A 20,748-nucleotide genomic window follows, 5' to 3' on the forward strand; every position below is an offset into this window, starting at 1 on the left:
TTAAGTAGTAATCAGTGAATCTTTAAAGGGTTTTTAAGTAGGGAGATAAATAATCTAACTCGTAACAAGAAGAATGATGCTGACGGCACTCTAGAGGACAGATTAGAAAAAATATAAGCAAGGAGGCTACTTGAGGTGGCTTTTAAGGTTCTTTTAACCTAACAATCTATCATTCTATTATACAATAAGGAAAATTTCAAAGCTTGAAGTCTGAACACCTGGAAGAATGATGAAACCAAAGAAATAAGTCAAGAAAGTATACTGGTTTGGAGGCAACAACAGAGTCAAGGATTAAACATGTTAAAGTTGAGGCGTGTCAAAAATGTAGAGATGTGTAGCACTGGGAAAGAACAAAAGATAACTCATGAAAGGGACTATCAATTTTAATACATAAAAATAAGTAACACAATACTTCTTTTCTTCTTCATTAAAGGACCTGTAAAACATACTGTGCATATTTTTACCAGTCATATTTGATAATATCACAATGTTAGAGCTCAGATATTTTGAATTTTCATGCACTACTAAAGAGCAATCTGACAATTTTTTAAAACTGCACAACTGTCATCAATAAATGGTAGTGTACATATGGAAAAAATTAAGGAACTCTATCTCACATCACACATAAAAATTAATTCCTGGTATATTAATGAACTAAATGTGAAAAGCTAACCATAACATATTTGTAATATAATACAGGGCCCTATTTTCATGATCTCAGGGTAGAAAAGGGATTTTTAAAGAAGACATAAATAGCACTAACCATAAAAGAAAATGCCAGCAAACTTGACAATATTAAAGAACTGCAGTTCTACTTTTGCTGAGGATGTAGAAAGACAAACAGTGCACCCACCCAAACAAAGAGAAAAACATAAATAGTCTATAAAATAATAATTCTTCTTGAACTCATCAGAGTTGAGGTTGCAAGGAATCAGATTCCAATTCCCTCCAAGGAGAAAATAAACTAATTGTTTCATCTTTGGCAGAGCATAGGAGGAAGAGGTAACTCCATTAAAAGAAGTAAGAAGAAAACAGCCAAAATTTTAAGGAATTCTAAAGGCTAATGTGGGCTACTAAGATAGTCTGGAATCTCTAGGATCCCCAGACACAAAAGGCAGTCAATACTTAACAGCAAGCTCCTTTCCATGTACCTGTATCATATGCTCTCAAGAAAGACTGAGGGCAGGGCAGGAGACTCAAAAGAGCCATCAATGGCACACAGTTATGAAACCCCATCCTTCTTAACACTCTTCTCTCACACAAAGCAAGAGCTTTAAGCCAATGGGGAAGGAGCAGGAAACTCTCCCATCACAGGGCTCAGACAAAAATCCACTGGCTTTGAAGGAGGAATAGAAGCAAAAGCCACCAAAAAAGCAGGTAACTCCCCTCCCACCAATCTTAGCCTTGTAAAGTCTTACTACTGAGGCCTTGTAAACTCTTACTACTGAGGAGGGGGTTAGGAAACCCTCCCACCACCAGTCTTAGGCAAAGGCTAAGGAAGGGTAGAAGCAAAAGCTGGCAGGATCATCGTGAACCCAGGATCACAAACGTACACATCATGGGCTTACTACCACTGGGTTAGGGGAAAGAAATTCTCTCCTAAACATAAAAAAGTCATTTTTCCCTTATTTTTTTAAATTTTAATTAAAATTTTTTTTTGGCTGCGTTGGGTCTTTGTTGCTGCACGTGGGCTTTCTCTAGCTGCAGTAAGCAGGGGCTACTCTTTGTTGCGGGGCACAGGCTTCTCATTGTAGTGGCTTCTCTTGTTGTGGCGCATGGGCTCTAGGCACATGGGCTTCAGTAGTTGCAGCACGCAGGCTCAGTAGTTGTGGCACGTGGGCCCCTAGAGAGCAGGCTCAGTAGTTGTGGCACATGGGCTTAATTGCTCCATGGCATGTGGGCTCTTCCTAGACCAGGGATCGAACCCGTGTCCCCTGCATTGGCAGGTGGATTCTTAACCACTGTGCCACCAGGGAAGTCCATTTTTCCCTTATTTTTAATTCCTTTAAAAGATAACTCACAGTATAAAGTAAAAATGGTAAAAATGTATTATGGAATTTATAACATATATAGAGGTAAGATGTAGAACAACAATAGCACAAAAGATTTGAGGAGGAATTAGAAGTATACTGCTGTAATGTTCTTATACTATATATGAAGTTGTATATAATTTGAAAGTGTACTTCAAATTAAAGTTGTATAATGTATATCCTGGAGAAAATTTTTCTTAAAGGGCTAGGCAGTAAATACTTCAGGCTTGTAGACCATTACAGTCTTTGTCACAACTACTCAACTCTGTCACTGTAGTGCAAAAGCAGTCACTGACAATATGTAAGTGAAAGGGCATGCATGGCTGTGTTCCAATAAAAGTTTATTTATAAAAAACAAGCCATAGAGTATGGATTAAAATAAAGCAAAAAAAAAAAAAATAGGTGTTTGCTGACCTCCACCCTATGGTAACCACTAAATGCTTTTTAAAATGAGGAATAACTAATGAGCTAATGGGGGAGATAAAATTGAATTATAAAAAACTACTCAATCAAAAAAAAAAAGCCAAGAAAACAAGAAAAACAGAGAAAATAGAAGAGATGAGACAAATAGAAAACAAATAATAAAATGGTAGATTTAAAACCAATAAGTACATTAAATATAAATGGTCTAAAGACCCCTATTAAAAGGCATAGATTGTCAAACTGGATTAAAATTAAGATCTAAATACATGCTGTCTACAGGAAACCCATTTTGAATATAAAGTCAGACAAAAGTGAAAGAATGGAGAAAGATATACCATTTACCAAAATAAATCCAAATGGCCATGAAATGTATGAAAAAATGTTCAAGCAAAGAGAACCACTAGAAAAGAAAAATAAAATATTTGGAATTAAAAATTCAGTGTAAGCATTTAATAGCAGATTACACACAGCTAAAGAGAGAATGAATAAGGTAGATTTGGAAGAAAGATGTGAACAAATTGTCCAGAATGTAGTCTGACAGAATGGCAAGATTATGGTTCAACAGGAACTTTCAGACATTGCTGCTGGGTACAACCACTTTGGAAAACACATGGAAATTATACATGTGCACACAATGCTAATCCTAGGTATACTCTCTTGAGATCCTCTTGCACACGTACATTTAGGAGTCATGTATAAGAATGTAGAAAATAGAGTATTTGTAATAGCCCCAAATTGGAAACCAACTGTCCATCAGCAAAAGAGGTAAATAAATTATGATACAGTCATACAATAAAATGTTATACAACAATAAAAAGAAATGAAATAGTATTATACATGACAACATGACTGAATCTTACAATTACAATATCAAGGTAAAGAAGAAAGTCCCAAATAAAATGCTTTCAATATGATTCTGTCTAAATAAAATTCAAAAGAGACAAAACTAAATTATTGTCAAGGAATATATATCCAGGTTGTAAAACTATAAAGAAAAATAAGAAAATAATTATCTCAGAGAATCAAAGTGGTAGTTATCTCTATTGGGGAAGGAAGAAGATGTGACCAGAAAGAGACACACAAGGTTAGAAAGTTCTTATAAGAAGCGTAGTGAAATATGCCAGTCAGAGAAAGACAAATACTGTATGTTGTCATTTATATGTGGAATCTAAAAAATAAAACCAATGAATATAAGAATAACAAACAAACAAACACATTACCTTAGAAACAGCCATTAAACTCCAAAAAAAAATAACAGGATAAATGCATGAAGCTGTATTTAGAAAAATGTTGCTGCAGCACTATTCATAATAGCAAGAACATTAATACAAGGTTATATAAACAAATATACCACAAGGGAATTCTATAATGATATAGATCTATATTTATTGGTATGAAATGACTATGTTATATTCTAAAATAAAAGAAGAGGATTTAAAAGAGTTTGTATGTGTCCTCATTTTTTAAAAATTAAAAAATATTTATTTGAGCAAGAACTGAAAAAAATTGGAAGAATATATACCAAAATACTAACAGATACTAACAGCTATCTCTGGATGGTGGAATTATTGTTAATCCTTATTTTCTTCTTAATACTCATTGATCTTTCTAGAACTTTTAAAAATGAGCATACACTAGGCTCTCACTTAAATTATAGTTTTTTTGGTGTGAAGCACCAAGAAATTAATACTATTTAAAAATTACACTTACACAAAATTCATAGGATTAAATACTCTCAACAAAATATTTTTTTGGGTTTTGTGCAAGTATCAATAGCATAGTTCAAGATCTTGGCCAGTAGCCCAGGGTATAAAATATGATACTACTCACAACTTTATGTAGGGTAATTGCCTACTTCATTAGCTATCTCATCTTGTACTTTTCAGGACTAGTGGGATTCTACTCTGAATTTTTTCCCAGGTGTTTTTTCATTTAATCTCTAATTGATACCATGACTAGAAAGCCATATTTAACATTGCAGGGACATACCTAGATAAAGAAGGAGGTAAAGACTCTCACTGAGCATATTAAATGTACCTATGGTTAAAGAAGGGGCTAGGTTTGGAATATCACTAGGTATACTATAAACTTAGAATGTAATAATTTATAATTGAAGATGAAGAAAAACTGGTTAAGAATAAGTGTATTTTGCAGCTATAATGAATGTTGTCATTATTTTGGGGGGGAATTCATTTAATTCATAAATGTTTAGTATATTTGCTTTTCCATCACAATTTATTTGCTGTATGCAATATGGTAAAAAAATTCAACTGACTTTTTTTCAGTCGATTCTTAGAGTGTAGTTCCAGCTTTATTTATATGTTTATAAGTTTAATTTTGATTTTTTCAATTACCTACCACTTTTTAAGAACTGAATTATCAGTAAATTGGTGGGTGTAACCATATAAAAAGTTTTAAATCTTTGAAATACAAATGTCTCCCAACATTAAAGTTGTTTTGCTTTGGTTTGATACTGTTTTCCTGGCTAAGATACTTCTGAACTATAATAATAATACGAAAGTTTTATGAAACAATAACTTCTCTTCTTTTCTCCTTCAGCCTTAACTTTATCTGAAACTATTATAAAAGGTGGTAGACTTTATTTAAGTGCTGTAAGTATTTTGACTTTATTTGATTTTTAAATTTTATTTATTTTTTTTTGCAGGCTCTAGAGCACAGGCTCAGTAGTTGTGGCACATGGGCTTAGTTGCTCCACGGCATGTGGGATCTTCCCAGAACAGGGCTTGAACCCGTGTGCCCTGCATTGGCAGGTGGATTCTTAACCACTGCGCCACCAGAGAAGCCCTGATTTTATTTTTATTTTCGAACAGTACTTAAATTGTCTTTTTTTCCTCCCAACTGGTGAAACTATTTTTTAAAATCCCCATAGTGAATTGTAGCTTTCCTTTTATACTGCCTATATTCGTAAGGCTAGATTTGCCCAGAATTTGCCCAGACCTGACTCTTAAAATGTACTATAACAACCTCTTTGTCTTTCCCATTCCAGTTGAAATCACCTTCTTCCTGATTCTTGTTAAGAAGCTTTTTCAAAGTGTTTTCTAAACAACTGGGATCTGTTCCAGGTTCTTCCTTTGACAAAGTTACACTAAGTGGTCTGTGTATTATTCCATCAGCCTCAGCAACACCATTATTAGTCTGTTGCACATCTAAAGAAACTGCTGATGATGCTGAATAAATATTTCCTAAATGATCCATTATAGGAAGCAAATATAATTCTGGTTGAAGAGCCTAAAACATACAGGAAATTTAAAAAAATTAGTTTATACTTTAAAAAATAAGTTAAAAAATTAGTATAAGTTTAAAATGTCACGTTGCATACATATGGAGGAGCAAATGATTTGAGTTTCAGTTCTGATTCTTGCTTTGCCTTCACCTGGAAATAAATGAGGAAATAATTAAAGCTTCTGTAACATTTTTCAGTTACTTTTACCCTCACTTTCTTGCAGACGGCATATTTCTGTGACATAAAAATCAAATCAAAAAGCTAGTAACTAAGGCTATATTCTAGAAAATGTAGAATATAATCCTATTTCTATTCACTGTACTAAACATAATAGAAATTCTATGTCATTTAATAATAATAATTATGGCTATCACTTGCATGGACTTACTATGTGCCAGGCACTATTCTAAATGCTTTACATATAAAGCTCAGTTAATCCTCACAATTCCATGTGATAGGCACACATATTGTCTGTAGTTCACAGACAAGAATGAGGCAAGGAGAGGTTAAGCATCTTGCCCAAGATTTTATAAATAGGAAGTTTTCAAGTTGGGATTCAAAACCAGGTAGTCTGGTTCTAGAATCCAACTTTGTAAACTTTATTTCCTAAATATTCAGCCCATAGAGTTAATTTGTTATTCATTCATTCTTTCAACAAATATTGAGGTATACTATGTGTCAGGTAGTGTTCTACATGGTGGGGATACAACTGTAAACAGTGCAAAGTCCCTGCTCTCATGTAGCTTATATTCTACTTGGGAGAGTAGATGTTAAATAAATGTGATTTAAGATAGTGATATGTGATTTATGAAAATAAAACAGAGTGATGTAATAGAGAGGAATTCAGAGAAAGAATATCTAAAACTAGGTGGTCAGAGAAGGCCATTTTTGAAAGATAATAATTGAGCTGAGAACTGAATTATGAAAACAAGAAGCAAGCTATTTGAAAATTGGGGGAAGTGATTTCCAGGCAAGTACAAAGATGATAAAATAGAAATGAGTTCGCTGTATGTGAGGACCAAAGGAAGATTTTTGTGGCTAAAGTGTAGAACCAAGGAGAAAATAGTAGTAGATGAAATCTGAGAGGCAGCCTGTTCGTGAGACTCTCCTTACCTCTTGCCTAACCACTGCAAAAGTCTCCTGGTTACAATTCCTGTCTCTAGTTTCTTAAGGCTCTCATCATGTCATCTTTTGCTCAAAAACTCCAAAGCTTCAGAAAAAAAAAATCCAAATTCATTAATCTGGCATTCAAGACCTTCAATAAACAACTTTTACAACTTGTTGTCTACTATTCCCTTTCACACAGTCAATGCCCTAGTAAAAACCGAACCACTCACTTTTCCCTAGAGTTGCCTCCTTTGCCACTTCTGTGCTCATTGTATTTTCTCTGCTCAGAAAGCTTCTCCCACCCAACATCTTTGCAAGATCAAATATTTATCTGTCAAAATCTAAACTGATGATCACTTTTTCCTTAAAGTTCTCCATCTCCCCTCTTGTCCTGCTGGAAGCAGTCTCTTTTTCTTCTAAATATACAGAATATGCTATTTTAATTATTTATGTATTTTATCTTCACCACTACACTGAATATTCTTTAAGAGCAGGATCCATAGTCAATTCTTTTTTCTCATTTTGTATACAGAAGAACATCAATAAACATTTGTTGAAAATATTATAATAAAATATTGATATTAGAAGCATTTTAGAAGTTGTCTTAAATTGCCATTAGGTCCCTTCCAATCTAGAATTCTGTGATTGGTATTTTGTAATTTTACATATCATGAAAAAGAACAAAAAGTTATGAGGGTTGTTCCTTTCCTTCCCTGATTAAGGAAAACTAACTTAATGATCAGCAAATTAATATTCTGCTATACTAAACAGAACTCTAATGACAAAAACTTTAAATCTACCTACTGAGCCCAAGAATTCCACATAGCAAATTCCTTTATAGTTCTACTTTGGGGGGAAATGTTTTTTTTCCCCATTATCATTCATTATTTACTTTTTTCAATAAACATTTAAATGCCTCTAAGTGCTAAACACCTTGTTAGGCACTGGTTGTAAATACAGTAGTGAATAAAATAAAGTCTCTGCTCACAGGGAGCTACAGTCTAATGGCAGTTATGTTAAACAAATAATCGCATAAGCAAATACATAATAATGATATGTTAACTAGCATAGAATAGGAATATACTGCATTTTAAAGGGTTTAAATATGGAAAAATATGATTAAAGAAATAAACCTTATATAAATACAAGAAACCAGAAGCTTTGAGATCTCATGGTTTGCTGGTTGAGAATTTCAGCTTGGAAAACTCTCTATTTAGAAAATTCTGCCACTCAAGCTACAAATAGGAGTATTCAACAGAGAATAGCTGGTTCCCGTCCCCTCAAATGCAGTATGTTGGAGTCATATCATTTCATATCAAATAAGGCTAGTTGTGACCTCAACGAGAATCCATTTTTTTCCACAACCTAAGTACTTGTTTAAAAAGCTTTTAAACGCTGTTATTTAAATTTAAAAATACATGATCACATTTAAAATTAGTCTTTCTTTTCTTCCCAAGGAAATCACACAAAAAAATACTCCCATATTTTAGTGCCCCATAATATGCCAGAAAGGACCATCTTTTCCTGATGACCTGTGTGCTTAATATTTCCATTTCATTATGATTGAGATCACATATTGCACAGTATGTTAAAGAGTTGAGTTGATAAGCATTTAAGAAACAAAATTTAAGGTATGCTTTTCTTTAATCAAAAGGAAAAAAATTAAGAAAACTTACTACAGCTAGATTATTTCCAATGCATTTCAGAAATAAAAATTTTTCTGCAACAGGATCTTCACCAAGGAACTCACCGAGTCGCTCCCTCAGGGTTTATAAAGTAAGGTGAGGAGATACTCTGAAATATCATGACATTTCCTTATAATGTAAAATGAAATAGGTTTCAGCTGTACTAAAGATTTAATAACTTTAGTCACCTACTGTGAACCCAAAGACTAATTTTATGTATCATATATAGCTTAATATATTGTGTTTCTACATTGCCTGGTACTTTGTAGCCCTGAAGGCTGTAAATATTTTTTAAAATAAATGACTAAAAGTCATTTAATCAATAAAATCATTAAGTTTTAAAATTATGCAAATGAACACTGTTTATAAAAGTCCTTTTTGTACTAAAAAGGAAAATGCTTGTCTACTTTTCTCATCTACCTTCAAATTTTTTGTTAAAATAAAACTTTGCAATGAAATTTATATAATTTTATACATATATTAAAGAAGGATTTAGCCACAGATATTTTGGAAGTTTGACAGGATTAGCTAGTGCTTAAAATTTTCTTTGATGATCAAATGTTGTCAGATTCCACATCTTTGCTCACTGGGGATACGTCATTCCTCAACAACTAAAATTTAAAGCCATCACTTATGTTCTTGTTCTGAGTTCTTATTTTTCTAGGATCTTATAGGAATATTACATAATTAATTCATTCAATTAACAAATACATATTGAGCCCCTCTTTGTGTCAGACATTATTCTAAGGGCTGGGGATAAGGCAATCAACAAAACAAATATCTTTGCCCCTACAGACCATACAATCTAATGGTGGGAGTGAAAAATTAACAAAATAAGAGAAAAAATTTAATTCATGAGACACTGCTAAGTACTATAGAGAAACATAAAGCAGGGAAGGGAGAGTAACTGCAATTTAAAATACACCGATCAGAGAAGATATAAACAAAAAAGTAATATTGGAGCAAAGACATGAAGGAGATGAGATAGCATATGTAAAGGCAAAAAAAGCATTTTAGACAAAATAAACAGCAAGTACAAGGGTTCTGAGGTAGGACCATGTCTAATGTGTTCCAGAACAGAAAGGAGGTTAGTGTGCTTGAAGAAAATGATAGGGAAAATTAGGAAGATTGAGGTGTCTTCAAGAAAAATAACAGGCAGTTAGATCACATAGTGTCATGTGTGTTTCTGTGAATGTGAAAAAAAAAAAAAGTGTATATATATATATATATATATATATATATATATATACACACGTGTGTGTGTGTGTGTGTGTGTGTATTCTGTTTCTATTTTTAAATAGTTCAGTGAAAAAGTCATTGTAGATATACTGGTTTAATCACTATTCACAGCTCTTCAACAGGTTTCTAATTTCAGATAATTTCTCTCTTAATTCTCTTTGGGTATAGCCATAGTAATACACAGGTTATACTCTGTTTCCTAGGTGGCAGTACTATGGCTAAGTGACATCTGTTCCTATAGTACTTTTTAACTGTTATATAGCACTACTTATTGATAGTATTCATTAAGTCAGGGACTGGATCCATCACATGAATAAGATATTTTTCACTTAGAATTTTTGAATTTCCAGAAAGCATTTTTCTCTGCAGAAAAAAGAAAATTGCTTTTTCAGGCACATTGTAACATGACTACAAAATACTTGCCTTATAAATCCAGCTAAAATTAATTTGTTAACAACTTGTATTGAAATGGTATTAAACTGATAGTTCCAAGATCTTTCAGGGACATAAAAAACATGAAGTTCCACCAACTGAATAAATTGAGAATAAAATCAGTTAAAATATTTTTAAAGTGAAAAAAATCAGCTGATGTCCTACAGAATTTTAAGTTTAATAAACATAATTGAAATAAACATGGAATACATGTATCCTTCTGAACAAACATAAAAAAACAAAATGAAGAGCCAAAAATTTGTTAGGTTGGCCACTTGGCACTTGGAGCATATTTTCCCTTGGAAACAATGTCATGGCTGTGGTCCTAGAGTTCCTTAACATATCCGACATACAATGCTTGTTTTGTGGCTTGCAGTAAGGATACTAGATTGCCAAGATCAGTTTTCTCATTACCAACCTTTCCCCCTTCCCTGACCTCTACCTACACAGTTTCATTGGTGTTATCTTGTGGAATCCTTATCCTTTACATATTGTCTCCCTAACACTGCTGTGATGATTGCTAGTTCTCAGCACCTGCTAAAGTGTGAATACTAGGGCTTGGGGAATATTTCTGTTTCCCAGAATTCAAGGAAGAACCTATTCCTGACCAGTGATGGGGAAAGGAATGGTTGTTTTCACATAGGGCATGTCTGTAAGCTTAGCTTGTCTGTGCTTATATGTACTACCCTTTTTCCTATTAGTGTTTTATGACCTCAGTTAGAATTCATCTATTGAGAAGAATATTTAGATTACTACAACAGAACAATTACAGCAAATAAAGTCTTATCTTTTAGTCTAATTAAAATTTGCTATTCATGTATATTAAAAGTCAAAGCATTGAAATGATTATACTCTATGATATTAAGTATCTGAGAAAAATTTTAAAAATTTTAAGTAAATATGACCTTATTAGTAATTTTTATAGGAAATGACAATGGCTCTTGAACTGAGTATTTTGCTCAAGTTGTTTTTATAGACCAAGCAGATTACTTGTATAGTTCTGATGTCAGAATATTAACCAACAGTTTAAGATGTTTGAATAGATGGAATAGTGAAGTTTCCTATATGTTGTATTTTGAATATCAGGGCATTTAAAAGATTATTCTCTAACTATGCCCTCCTATTAACAGCTAAAGCTATACTATATATTAATACTATAATATTAAATATTAAAGCTATACTATAAATACTATTACTATATATACTATATATACTATATATATATATATACTATAAATACTATTAAATATTTGTAAAACCTTCAGAAATCTGAAGTAAATATGGCCTTGCCCATTATATAAATGCATTAATATTTTACAGGAGAAAAAATATTTCTTGAACTAAACATTTTACTCTTTTATAGATGAAGTAATTACTTCTATATATTTTATAACAATTCATGAATTATAATTCAAAGTGTATAGACTTTCATTCTATAATGGAAAGAGGAAGCAATACAAAGAAAATATAGTTGACAAAACATTTCCTGGCCTTTGACACATTTTGTGAAGTAAATCAATTTATTGGGAATTTGGATTTATTAATTCATTCAACAAATATGCCTACTATGTGCCAGCACTGTTCTAGGTACTATGAATATGTAGTGAATAAAACAAAGATCCTTGCCTGCATGCAGCTGATATTCTAATGAGGTATCAGGACAAGAAGAAGGGTGAGGGAAGTGAAGCACTCACCTCAGGTACAAAATTTAAAGGGGTACCAAAACCTCAGTAATCAAGATAAATAATATTTTAAAAAATCTATTCAGGGACTTCCCTGGTGGCTCAGCAGCTGGGAATCCGCCTGCTAACACGGGAAGAATCCCCCTCGAACACGGGTTCGAGCCCTGGCCCGGGAAGATCCCACATGCCATGGAGCAGATGGGCCCACGTGCCATGACTACTGAGCCTGTGCTCCGGAGCCCACGAGCCACAACTACTGAGCCCGTGTGCTGCGACTGCTGAAGCCCGCATGCCTAGAGCCTGTGCTCCACAGCGGGAGGGGCCAGCGCAATGAGAAGCCCGCACACCACAAAGGAGAGTAGCAGAGTAGCTCCCGCTCACCGCAACTAGGGAGGGCCCATGCGCAGCGAGGAATACCCAACACAGCCAAAAATTAAATAAATAAATAAATAAATAAATAAATAAATCTATTCAATGCAAAAAATTCATGATGAATAAAATATCATAAATTTAAAGACAGAATGGTACTATTAGAGCCTGAGTAGAAAGGAAAAATATGAACTGCTATATACATATCTTTTTAAAAAATACATTTCTTAATGGTTAACTTTTTCCAGAACAACATAGTTGAAAAAATATTGAAAATTTTGAAAGCCTGTATTAAAACTCACAACATCATTTTAAGGTTAAACATTCTATTTATATCAAAACCCAACTTTATCCTGGCTTTAATGGAAGCAAATTCATCAATAATATTCTTACTAAAACTATTATTTTAAAAATACATTAAATTGGACAGGGAACTATCAATATTATACAATAACCTATAAGAGAAAATAATCTGAAAAAGAATATATATATATATTCATATATATATATATATCTGAATCGCTGTGCTGTATACCTGAAACTTACATGATATTGTAAATTAACTATACTTTGATTAAAAAAATTTTTTTAAATAAGTAAAAATAAAAATAACTATTTTACAATAAATAAATAAATAATAAAAATACATTAAAAGGTATACAGACGGGCACATATTTTGCCTTTTGCCTCAGGCTCCAAAATGGCTAGGCATAGCACTATTAGATCCTGTTTCTATTTAAAATGTTGGTATCTTGTTTGTCACAGGTTTTTGCATTAATTTTTCATTTTAAAAATCTTTTATTAAAATATTTATCTTAATTACTTAATTTTTTGGTGCCTGCTTAAGTTTTGCACCAAAGGCAAGTGACTCATTTTCCTCAGACTAGTCTCCGTCCTGTGAGGGACACAGACAATGAACATTAAATATAAAACACTGGTAAGTGATATAGCAAATCAGAAAGTGGGCAGTACTGGGAAAAGAGAATAAGTAGAGCAGGGCAAGGAAATTGGGAAGATAAAAGAGGGAGTAGTTTTCAGTTTTAAATAGAATAGTCCGGATACAAATCTAAGAAAATTAACAATTCCTTAATGTCAACTAATATCTAGTCCATATACAAATTTCGCCAATTGTCCAACTGTCCTCAGAATGTTTTTTCAATCTAGAATTCAATCAAGGATAACATATTGCATTTGGTTGTTACGTCTTTTTTTTTTTTTTAATTGAAGTATAGTTGATTTACAATTTGTGTTAGTTTCAGGTATACAGCAAAGTGATTCAGTTATTTTCTTTCAGATTATATTCCATTAGAGGTTATTATAAGACACTGAATATAATTCCCTGTGCTATACAGTAAATCCTTGTTTCTTATTTATCTTATGTATACTAGTATGTATCTATTAATCCCGTACTCCTAATTTGTCCTTCCTCTCTCCCTCTCCCCTTTATCACAACTTTTAAAAAGCTTAATTTGGAAGAGTTTTCCAGACCTGCTTTTTTTTCTCTTCATGGCACTTTTTAAAGAGACTGGACCAATTGTTTAACAGGCTGTTCTGCATTCTGAATTTACCTTATTAACTCCTAAGGTGTCATTTAACTTATTTCTCCAATCCTTCTCTCTCCTGTAAAGAGTTGACTTTATAGCCCTCAATTGACACGTGTTAATCAACCGGGGTAAGAACACTTCATAATACCCTGTATTACATATTACTTCACATTTGGGCATACATAATGCTCTACTTCCAAATATTTGTATATTTAATAATTATTAAAGGGATAATAGAACAGACTATAAGGGACAAGAAAATGGAACCTGTTATAAAGTTATTTGAATAATTAAAGTGTGAGGTGATAGTGGCTCAGACTAACATGCTAACAATATAGGTGATGGGAAGTGGTCAGATTTTGTATATAATTTGAAGCTAGAGTCCAAGAAGTGAAGTTTGAGTAAGGTGTGAAGTATGACTCCAAGGTGTTTGGCCTCAGATATCGAAAGGATGGATTTGCCATCAACTGAGATGGGTAAGGTCATGGTTAGTACGGGTTTGGGCTGGGGGGAGAACTGTAGTTCAGTTTCAGACATACTGAGTTTCAGCTGTCTATTGATTATCCAAGCGGAGATTTCAAGTAGGCAGCTGAAAATATCAATCTGGAGTTTGGGAAAGAGGGCTGGGATGGGGATATAAATGTGAGAATACTTAGCATAAAGTTGGTATTTAAAGCTACTAGACTGGATGAGATCACAATGAGTGCAAACAGAGAAGAGAACAAAGAGCTGACCCCTGAAATTCCCCAATATCAAGAGATCAGGAAGAAGAAAACGACACAGAAAAGAAGACTGAGAATGAATAACAAGGAATGTAGAAGGAAAACCAAGATAATGTGTATGCTAAAAGCCAAGTGAAGGAATTATGTCAAGGAAGACAGAGTGATCAACAGTGTCAACTATTGTGCACACACAGATCAAGCATATGTGGAATAAGAATTAAGCAATAGATTTAGTAATGTAAAGGTGAATTTAACGGAGCAGTTTTGGTGGAATAGTGGAGTGAAAGCTTGACTGGAGTTGATTTAAAGTGAAAATGAGAAGAAGGTATTGGGGGTTTGAGAAGGTATGAAATAGTTATCTAGAATAGTGGAAGAGTGAATGAGTGAGTGGGAGATAGTCTTATTGCCTACTAGCAAAAAGTTCCACTTGAGATTCATGGTCATTAATTTAAAATGAGAATAGTCCTATGCTGGTGTATTTTTCTCCAGCCATGTTCCACTGTAGGTATATGTGAAGAATAGGTGAAGACGATTAAGCAGGGTTTTTGTTTTGTCAAGGAGTACAATGAAATGAGAGGGCAAGGAGTCAAAAGTATGTGCAAGAGAGTGATCAAGAATGCTCCGTGAGTTTGCAGGGCAGAAATAGAGACACAGATGTAGAGAACAAACGTATGGACACCAAGTGGGGAAAGTGGCAGGGGGGTGGGGGTGGTGGTGTGATGAATTGGGCGATTGGGATTGACATGTATACACTAATATGTATAAAATGGATAACTAATAAGAACCTGCTGTATAAAAAAATAAATAAAATTCAAAAATTCCAAAAAAAAAAAAACAGTGCTCCGTGATATTTAAGCCAGCCATGGAAGGCATCCTGAGAAGAGGAATAAACAAACAAACAAAAAAAGGTGATAGGATCAATGCATTGGAGGTCTCAGTATAATTGGGGTCCTTAGAGATACGAGAACTGTAATCAAGTACTGGGATACACAAAGTTGGGTTCACAGTGGAGTTGGTATCTAATACTTTATATAATCCATATTTTTGCTTTATCAAAACTTTTCAAAACCAATGATAAGCAGGTTTTTCTTATATTTTAGTGTAAAAAGATTTTCTTACCTCTGATGAGGAAGGTCGACTTGGACTGAGGGACATATTCACCAACGTCTGAATGGGGTAATTTTGTAGGGTTTTTTTAATCTTTCTTCATTGAAGTAGTATTTAATAAAGGTTATAACAGATTTTTGGCTTGTTTAAGATAGCATTCCACTCATTTCTGGTCTTTGATTCATTCAAAAAATAAACAGAAAAACACAAAAGGCTTTAGACTCAAAATGAAAACTTGATAAGTACACAATCTTATCATCATAATTCAAAAAGATATACTACTAGTAAGTAGGGCTGGTAACTGCAATGAAATGAACATATATCCCATACAACTAAGTAAAGTGGTAAATTATAATAGACTTGTGACTAGAACATTTTTTACTATTCTAAACAATTCATTTTCTCTTGGTCAAAAATTAAGGTTAAATATATATAGTATTTTACACAAAGTAGAAATATACTTTTGGAAGTAGAAAGACTAAACTTATACAAATGGCTGTAGAATGATGAAAATTGTTTTATCCTTTGCATTTCTTCCTGGCCTTGGATACTTCAATAATAATAAATGTGAACAATTATTCCAGATGAAAATATCAGTCTTTAAGTATATCAGGTTTGTGTACCTATGTTTGTGTATTATTTCTTGTGTTTTTCCTCAGAAAATGTATGACAGTTTACAAGAATACACAATAAAATTCAAAGTATATAAATATATAATAAAAGTTAAAAAATAAGGTAGCAGAATTACTACTCTAAAAAAGAATTATCAAAGTGGGACAATCCTTAGGGATATACTATAATACCAATAGTAGAGAAGTTTTTTCAAGATTCCAAAGCTTTGTTTTATATTAAGATAGTGATTTAAATCTGACAAAACTTAAAATTCAAGCTGAGGGTGCCTGCAGGATAGGAATGGAAAGGAGAAAAAAAAGAAAATTGTCTGGCTACCTTTAAAAATGAGATCACATGAGGCTGTAGGCAAGCCTCCTCAGATCAAAGGCCTGACTGAGGGCTATAATTAAAAAATTTCTTAAACCCAGGGAGGATCCCCAAAAGTGTTGTAAATAGCATAACAAAATGGGAAGCCACTGGTCTAAGCTAACCGTACCTGCTAGAAATTTTGGGGGAGGCGTTCTCCCCTAAGCTAAATGAGGAAAGTAAAACATTCCAACATAGGTTAAAAGGTATATCGGTCCTTCAGTATCATTGAGGTAGCCACCCAATTATTTAAAAAAAGAAAAAAAAAACCAAAACTGCCCTTGTTTTACAAATCTGGTCTCTACAGGATCAGAGGTATGGCTCCAAAAATAATCCAAAGCCCACCAATCCTTTTATCACTTCCAAAAGCTTCCCTATTTATCTTAAGAGACTTGTAAGTGTTAAAGGAGAAACAGTCATACTGGGAGGAACTTGCCTGTGCCTTTGAGATGCAAATATCCTACCTGGTTTTCTCCAGGAACCCTTATCTCTGCCATCTTTTTAAAATGCAGATTTTGAAAAAGGGGGTAAATTGGAACTTGTCAAGGACAAATAAAAATCTTAAGCATCTTTTCCATAAATATTATTAACAAGGGTTTAGCCATTTAGACAAGTGAGCTTGATTTGTTACATCGGCCAGAAACCCAATTTTAATCCAACCTCTTTTGCAGACTGATGGGTTTTACATTGCTGTACCTGGCTCATGGCTGAAATTCTGGAATGGGAACAATGAGGTCTCTGTGTTTGTTTGTGTGTTTGTATGTATCTATGTGTGTCGTAGATGTATGGTATTGTCGAAAAGTAATTAGCAAAAGAGCTCTATTTCACTGACTTAAAGGAAATTAGCGCTTATATACTCAGAAATAGAAAATAATCTGGCCAGAATGAATTTCACCTGGTGGCACAGTGGTTATGAATCCGTCTGCCAATGCAGGGGACACGAGTTTGAGCCCTGGTCTGGGAAGATACCACATGCAGAGGAGCAACTAAGCCTGTGCGCCGCAACTACTGAGCCTGCGCTCTAGAGCCCACGAGCCACAACTACTGAGCCCATGTGCCACAAGTACTGAAGCCTGCATGCCTAGAGCCCATGCTCTGCAACAAGAAAAGCCACCGCGATGAGAAGCCCGTGCATTGCAACAAAGAGTAGCCCCAGTAGTACTGGAAAATATTCAGTACTAAACTGATATCTGGTATTGAAGGTGGCTTAAGCTTGTTGGCTTGATTAATATAGACACGTCTTTAGAATCATCAATGTTAAGTATAATATTGTACAATATTTCTGTTGTACTTAGGTTTACTAGACTTTATTATATCTATTGCAAATTTGTCAGTAAGAAAAGTAACCCAATGTGGAAAAATTTTTAAGCAAAGTTAGATATGTGTCTTCAGTAAAAGAAGGTGTGAGGATGAAAAAATACTGAAGAGTTATGCATGATCAGGATTTTCTAAGATTGGATTGAATTTAGGTGGGTAAATGGATTTTGTTGGGATTAAGCTAAGGTAAGACTTGGATTTGGTTTCTCTTTCCGTTAAAAAAACAAGGTTTTCTTTTCCTTTTTTTTAAAAATTATTTATTTATTTATTTATTTGGGGTTGCATTGGGTCTTCATTGCTGCACGTGGGCTTTCTCTAGTTGCATTGAGCCGGGGCTACTTTTTGTTGTGGTGCACGGGCTTCTCTTGCTGCGGAGCATGGACTCTAGGCACACGGGCTCAGTAGTTGTGGCCTAGATGCTCCACGGCATGTGGGATCTTCCCAGACCAGGGAATTGGACCCATGTCCCCTGCGTTGGCAGGCGGATTCTCAACAACTGAGCCACCAGGGAAGTCCCGAGAACAAGCTTGTCTTGGAATACTGTTTTTTCTTATAAATTTATTTATTTTATGTGTTTATTTTTGGCTGCATTGGGTCTTCCTTGCTGCACGCGGGCTTTCTCTAGTTGCAGCGAGTGGGGGCTAGTCTTTGTTGCGGTGCACGGGCTTCTCATTGCGGTGGCTTCTCTTATTGCGGAGCACGGGCTCTGGGCGCGCGGGCTTTAGTAGTTGCGGTGTGTGGACTCAGTAGTTGTGGCTCGCGGGCTCTAGAGCGCAGGCTCAGTAGTAGTTGTGGTGCATGAGCTTAGTTGCTCCACGGCATGTGGGATCTTCCCAGACCAGGGCTCAAACTCGTGTCCCCGGCATTGGCAGACAGATTCTTAACCACTGTGCCACCAGGGAAGTCCCTGGAATGCCGTTTCTGATAACATATTGTGTGAGTTTCTTTGCTTTTAAGTGATCTGTGTTTGCTTTTGAGATCTCTTGTAACTTTGGTTAACAAATAAGTATTGTCTCACAGTGACCAATGACCTTATTTGATTAAGTGTTGAAACTTTTTGAGAAACTTCCCAAATATCAAATTTTTTTTTTTTTTTAACTTTGGGTTTTATTTATTTATTTATTTTATTTATGGCTGTGTTGGGTCTTCGTTTCTGTGCGAGGGCTTTCTCTAGTTGCGGCAAGTGGGGGCCACTCTTCATCGCGGTGCACGGGCCTCTCATTATCGCGGCCTCTCTTGTTGCAGAGCACAGGCTCCAGACGCGCAGGCTCAGTAGTTGTGGCTCACGGGCCTAGTTGCTCCGCGGCATGTGGGATCTTCCCAGACCAGGGCTCGAACCCATGTCCCCTGCAGTGGCAGGCAGACTCTCAACCACTGCGCCACCAGGGAAGCCCCCAAATATCAAATTTTAATCAAAGTTCTTTTGACTTTCAGCTAACTTTGGGATGCTTTGGAGGGCCCCTGAGGCATCTCAGAGAGAAATATTAAACCAGTATTATTTGGTATGTTAAATTACATAGAGAGCATTTTCACACGAGCGATTAACCTACTTAAGATATACTGTATAGATGAATGTTATTAACATAGACATTCTAAAAATTATATAGTTTCTGGAATTTGGATATGTCCTGGTATTATGCTATAGTTCTAGTTGTCATCTTAAAATGTTGTCTGTCACTTCTTTATGGATTACACTGTAATAAGATGTTTAACCATGCCTTTTAAGTCTTGTCATTTATAGATAGTTATCATTGTACTCTGATGCTGTTACAAAAGGACTTCCTCTTCAAGAAGACTGGGTCATTTGTAGAGACGTGGATGAATCTAGAGACTGTCATACAGAGTGAAGTAAGTCAGAAAGAGAAAAACAAATACCGTATATTAACGCATATATGTGGAACCTAGAAAAATGGTACAGATGAACCGGTTTGCAGGGCAGAAATTGAGACACAGAAGTAGAGGACAAACGTATGGACACCAAGGGGGAAAAGCGGCGGGGGGTGGTGGTGGTGGTGTGATGAATTGGGAGATTGGGGTTGACATGTATACACTGATGTGTATAAAATGGATGACTAATAAGAACCTGCTGTATAAAAAAATAAATAAAATAAAATTCAAAACTTCAAAAAAAAAAGAAGATTCATAGGAAGGCTACAGAAGCAGTTACAACAGTCCCACATAAGATGACTATGCAAGGATTCCAGCCCATACCAACTCAAAACAAGAAGCTGTCCTGCCCCTGGGATCTCTAGATCAGGCATCCAGAGATTTTCACTCCCTGACAGGCAGGGTTGACACCCCTACTCAGCCCTGAAGCAGCTACAGAAGACAGACCATCACCCCTCTGCTTCCCATAAGATTATGGGAGTAAAATCTCTGAGCGGGGAATGAGACAGGAAGGGGGCAGGGCACAACTTTTAAAAGAATGACATAGCTGGAGGACACGACATAAACTCATTAGAACCAAATAGGTCCAAGATGGTGGATGAGTTGACTTCCACTGTAACACATCAGCAAGCTCAATGACACACCCACAGGTGCCATGACAGTTCCTAGGCTGACCATAAAGGTCAGAAAGTGGGCCATGGCCCAATTCCTGGAAATCCTCACCCCTCCCCCCAAACAGCTAGAATACTCCTCCCACTCATTAGCCTACGAAATTACCCACCCCTATAAAAACTGACAACCCCCTTACCCTGGTGCCTTTCACCTTCTGAGATGGCCCACACTGTCTATGGAGTGTGTATCTCCCTGAATAAACCTTCTTTCTCTTAAAAAAAAAAAGAAAAAGATTCCAAAGCTTTGCTTTATGTTAAGATGGTGATTTAAATCTGACAGAACTTAAAATTCCTGTGATCTAGTACTGATT

The 20,748-nt window shown here is 35.0% G+C and overlaps 1 protein-coding gene across 1 annotated transcript in view; it reads right to left on the reverse strand.

The window, feature by feature from the left end:
• Window positions 1-20,748, reverse strand: part of SPATA1 (spermatogenesis associated 1) — a 101,514-nt gene that overhangs the window by 79,140 nt on the left and 1,626 nt on the right. The window contains exons 2-3 of the mRNA XM_082410428.1: window positions 5,794-5,847; window positions 5,471-5,702 (exon numbers count right to left, since the gene is read on the reverse strand). Of these exons, the coding sequence (XP_082266554.1) occupies window positions 5,471-5,702; window positions 5,794-5,847 (286 nt within the window). The remainder of the gene's footprint in view (window positions 1-5,470; window positions 5,703-5,793; window positions 5,848-20,748) is intronic.

Source organism: Balaenoptera physalus (assembly GCF_965194825.1).
Source record: "Balaenoptera physalus genome assembly, chromosome: 1".
Taxonomy (NCBI): Eukaryota; Metazoa; Chordata; class Mammalia; order Artiodactyla; family Balaenopteridae; genus Balaenoptera; species Balaenoptera physalus.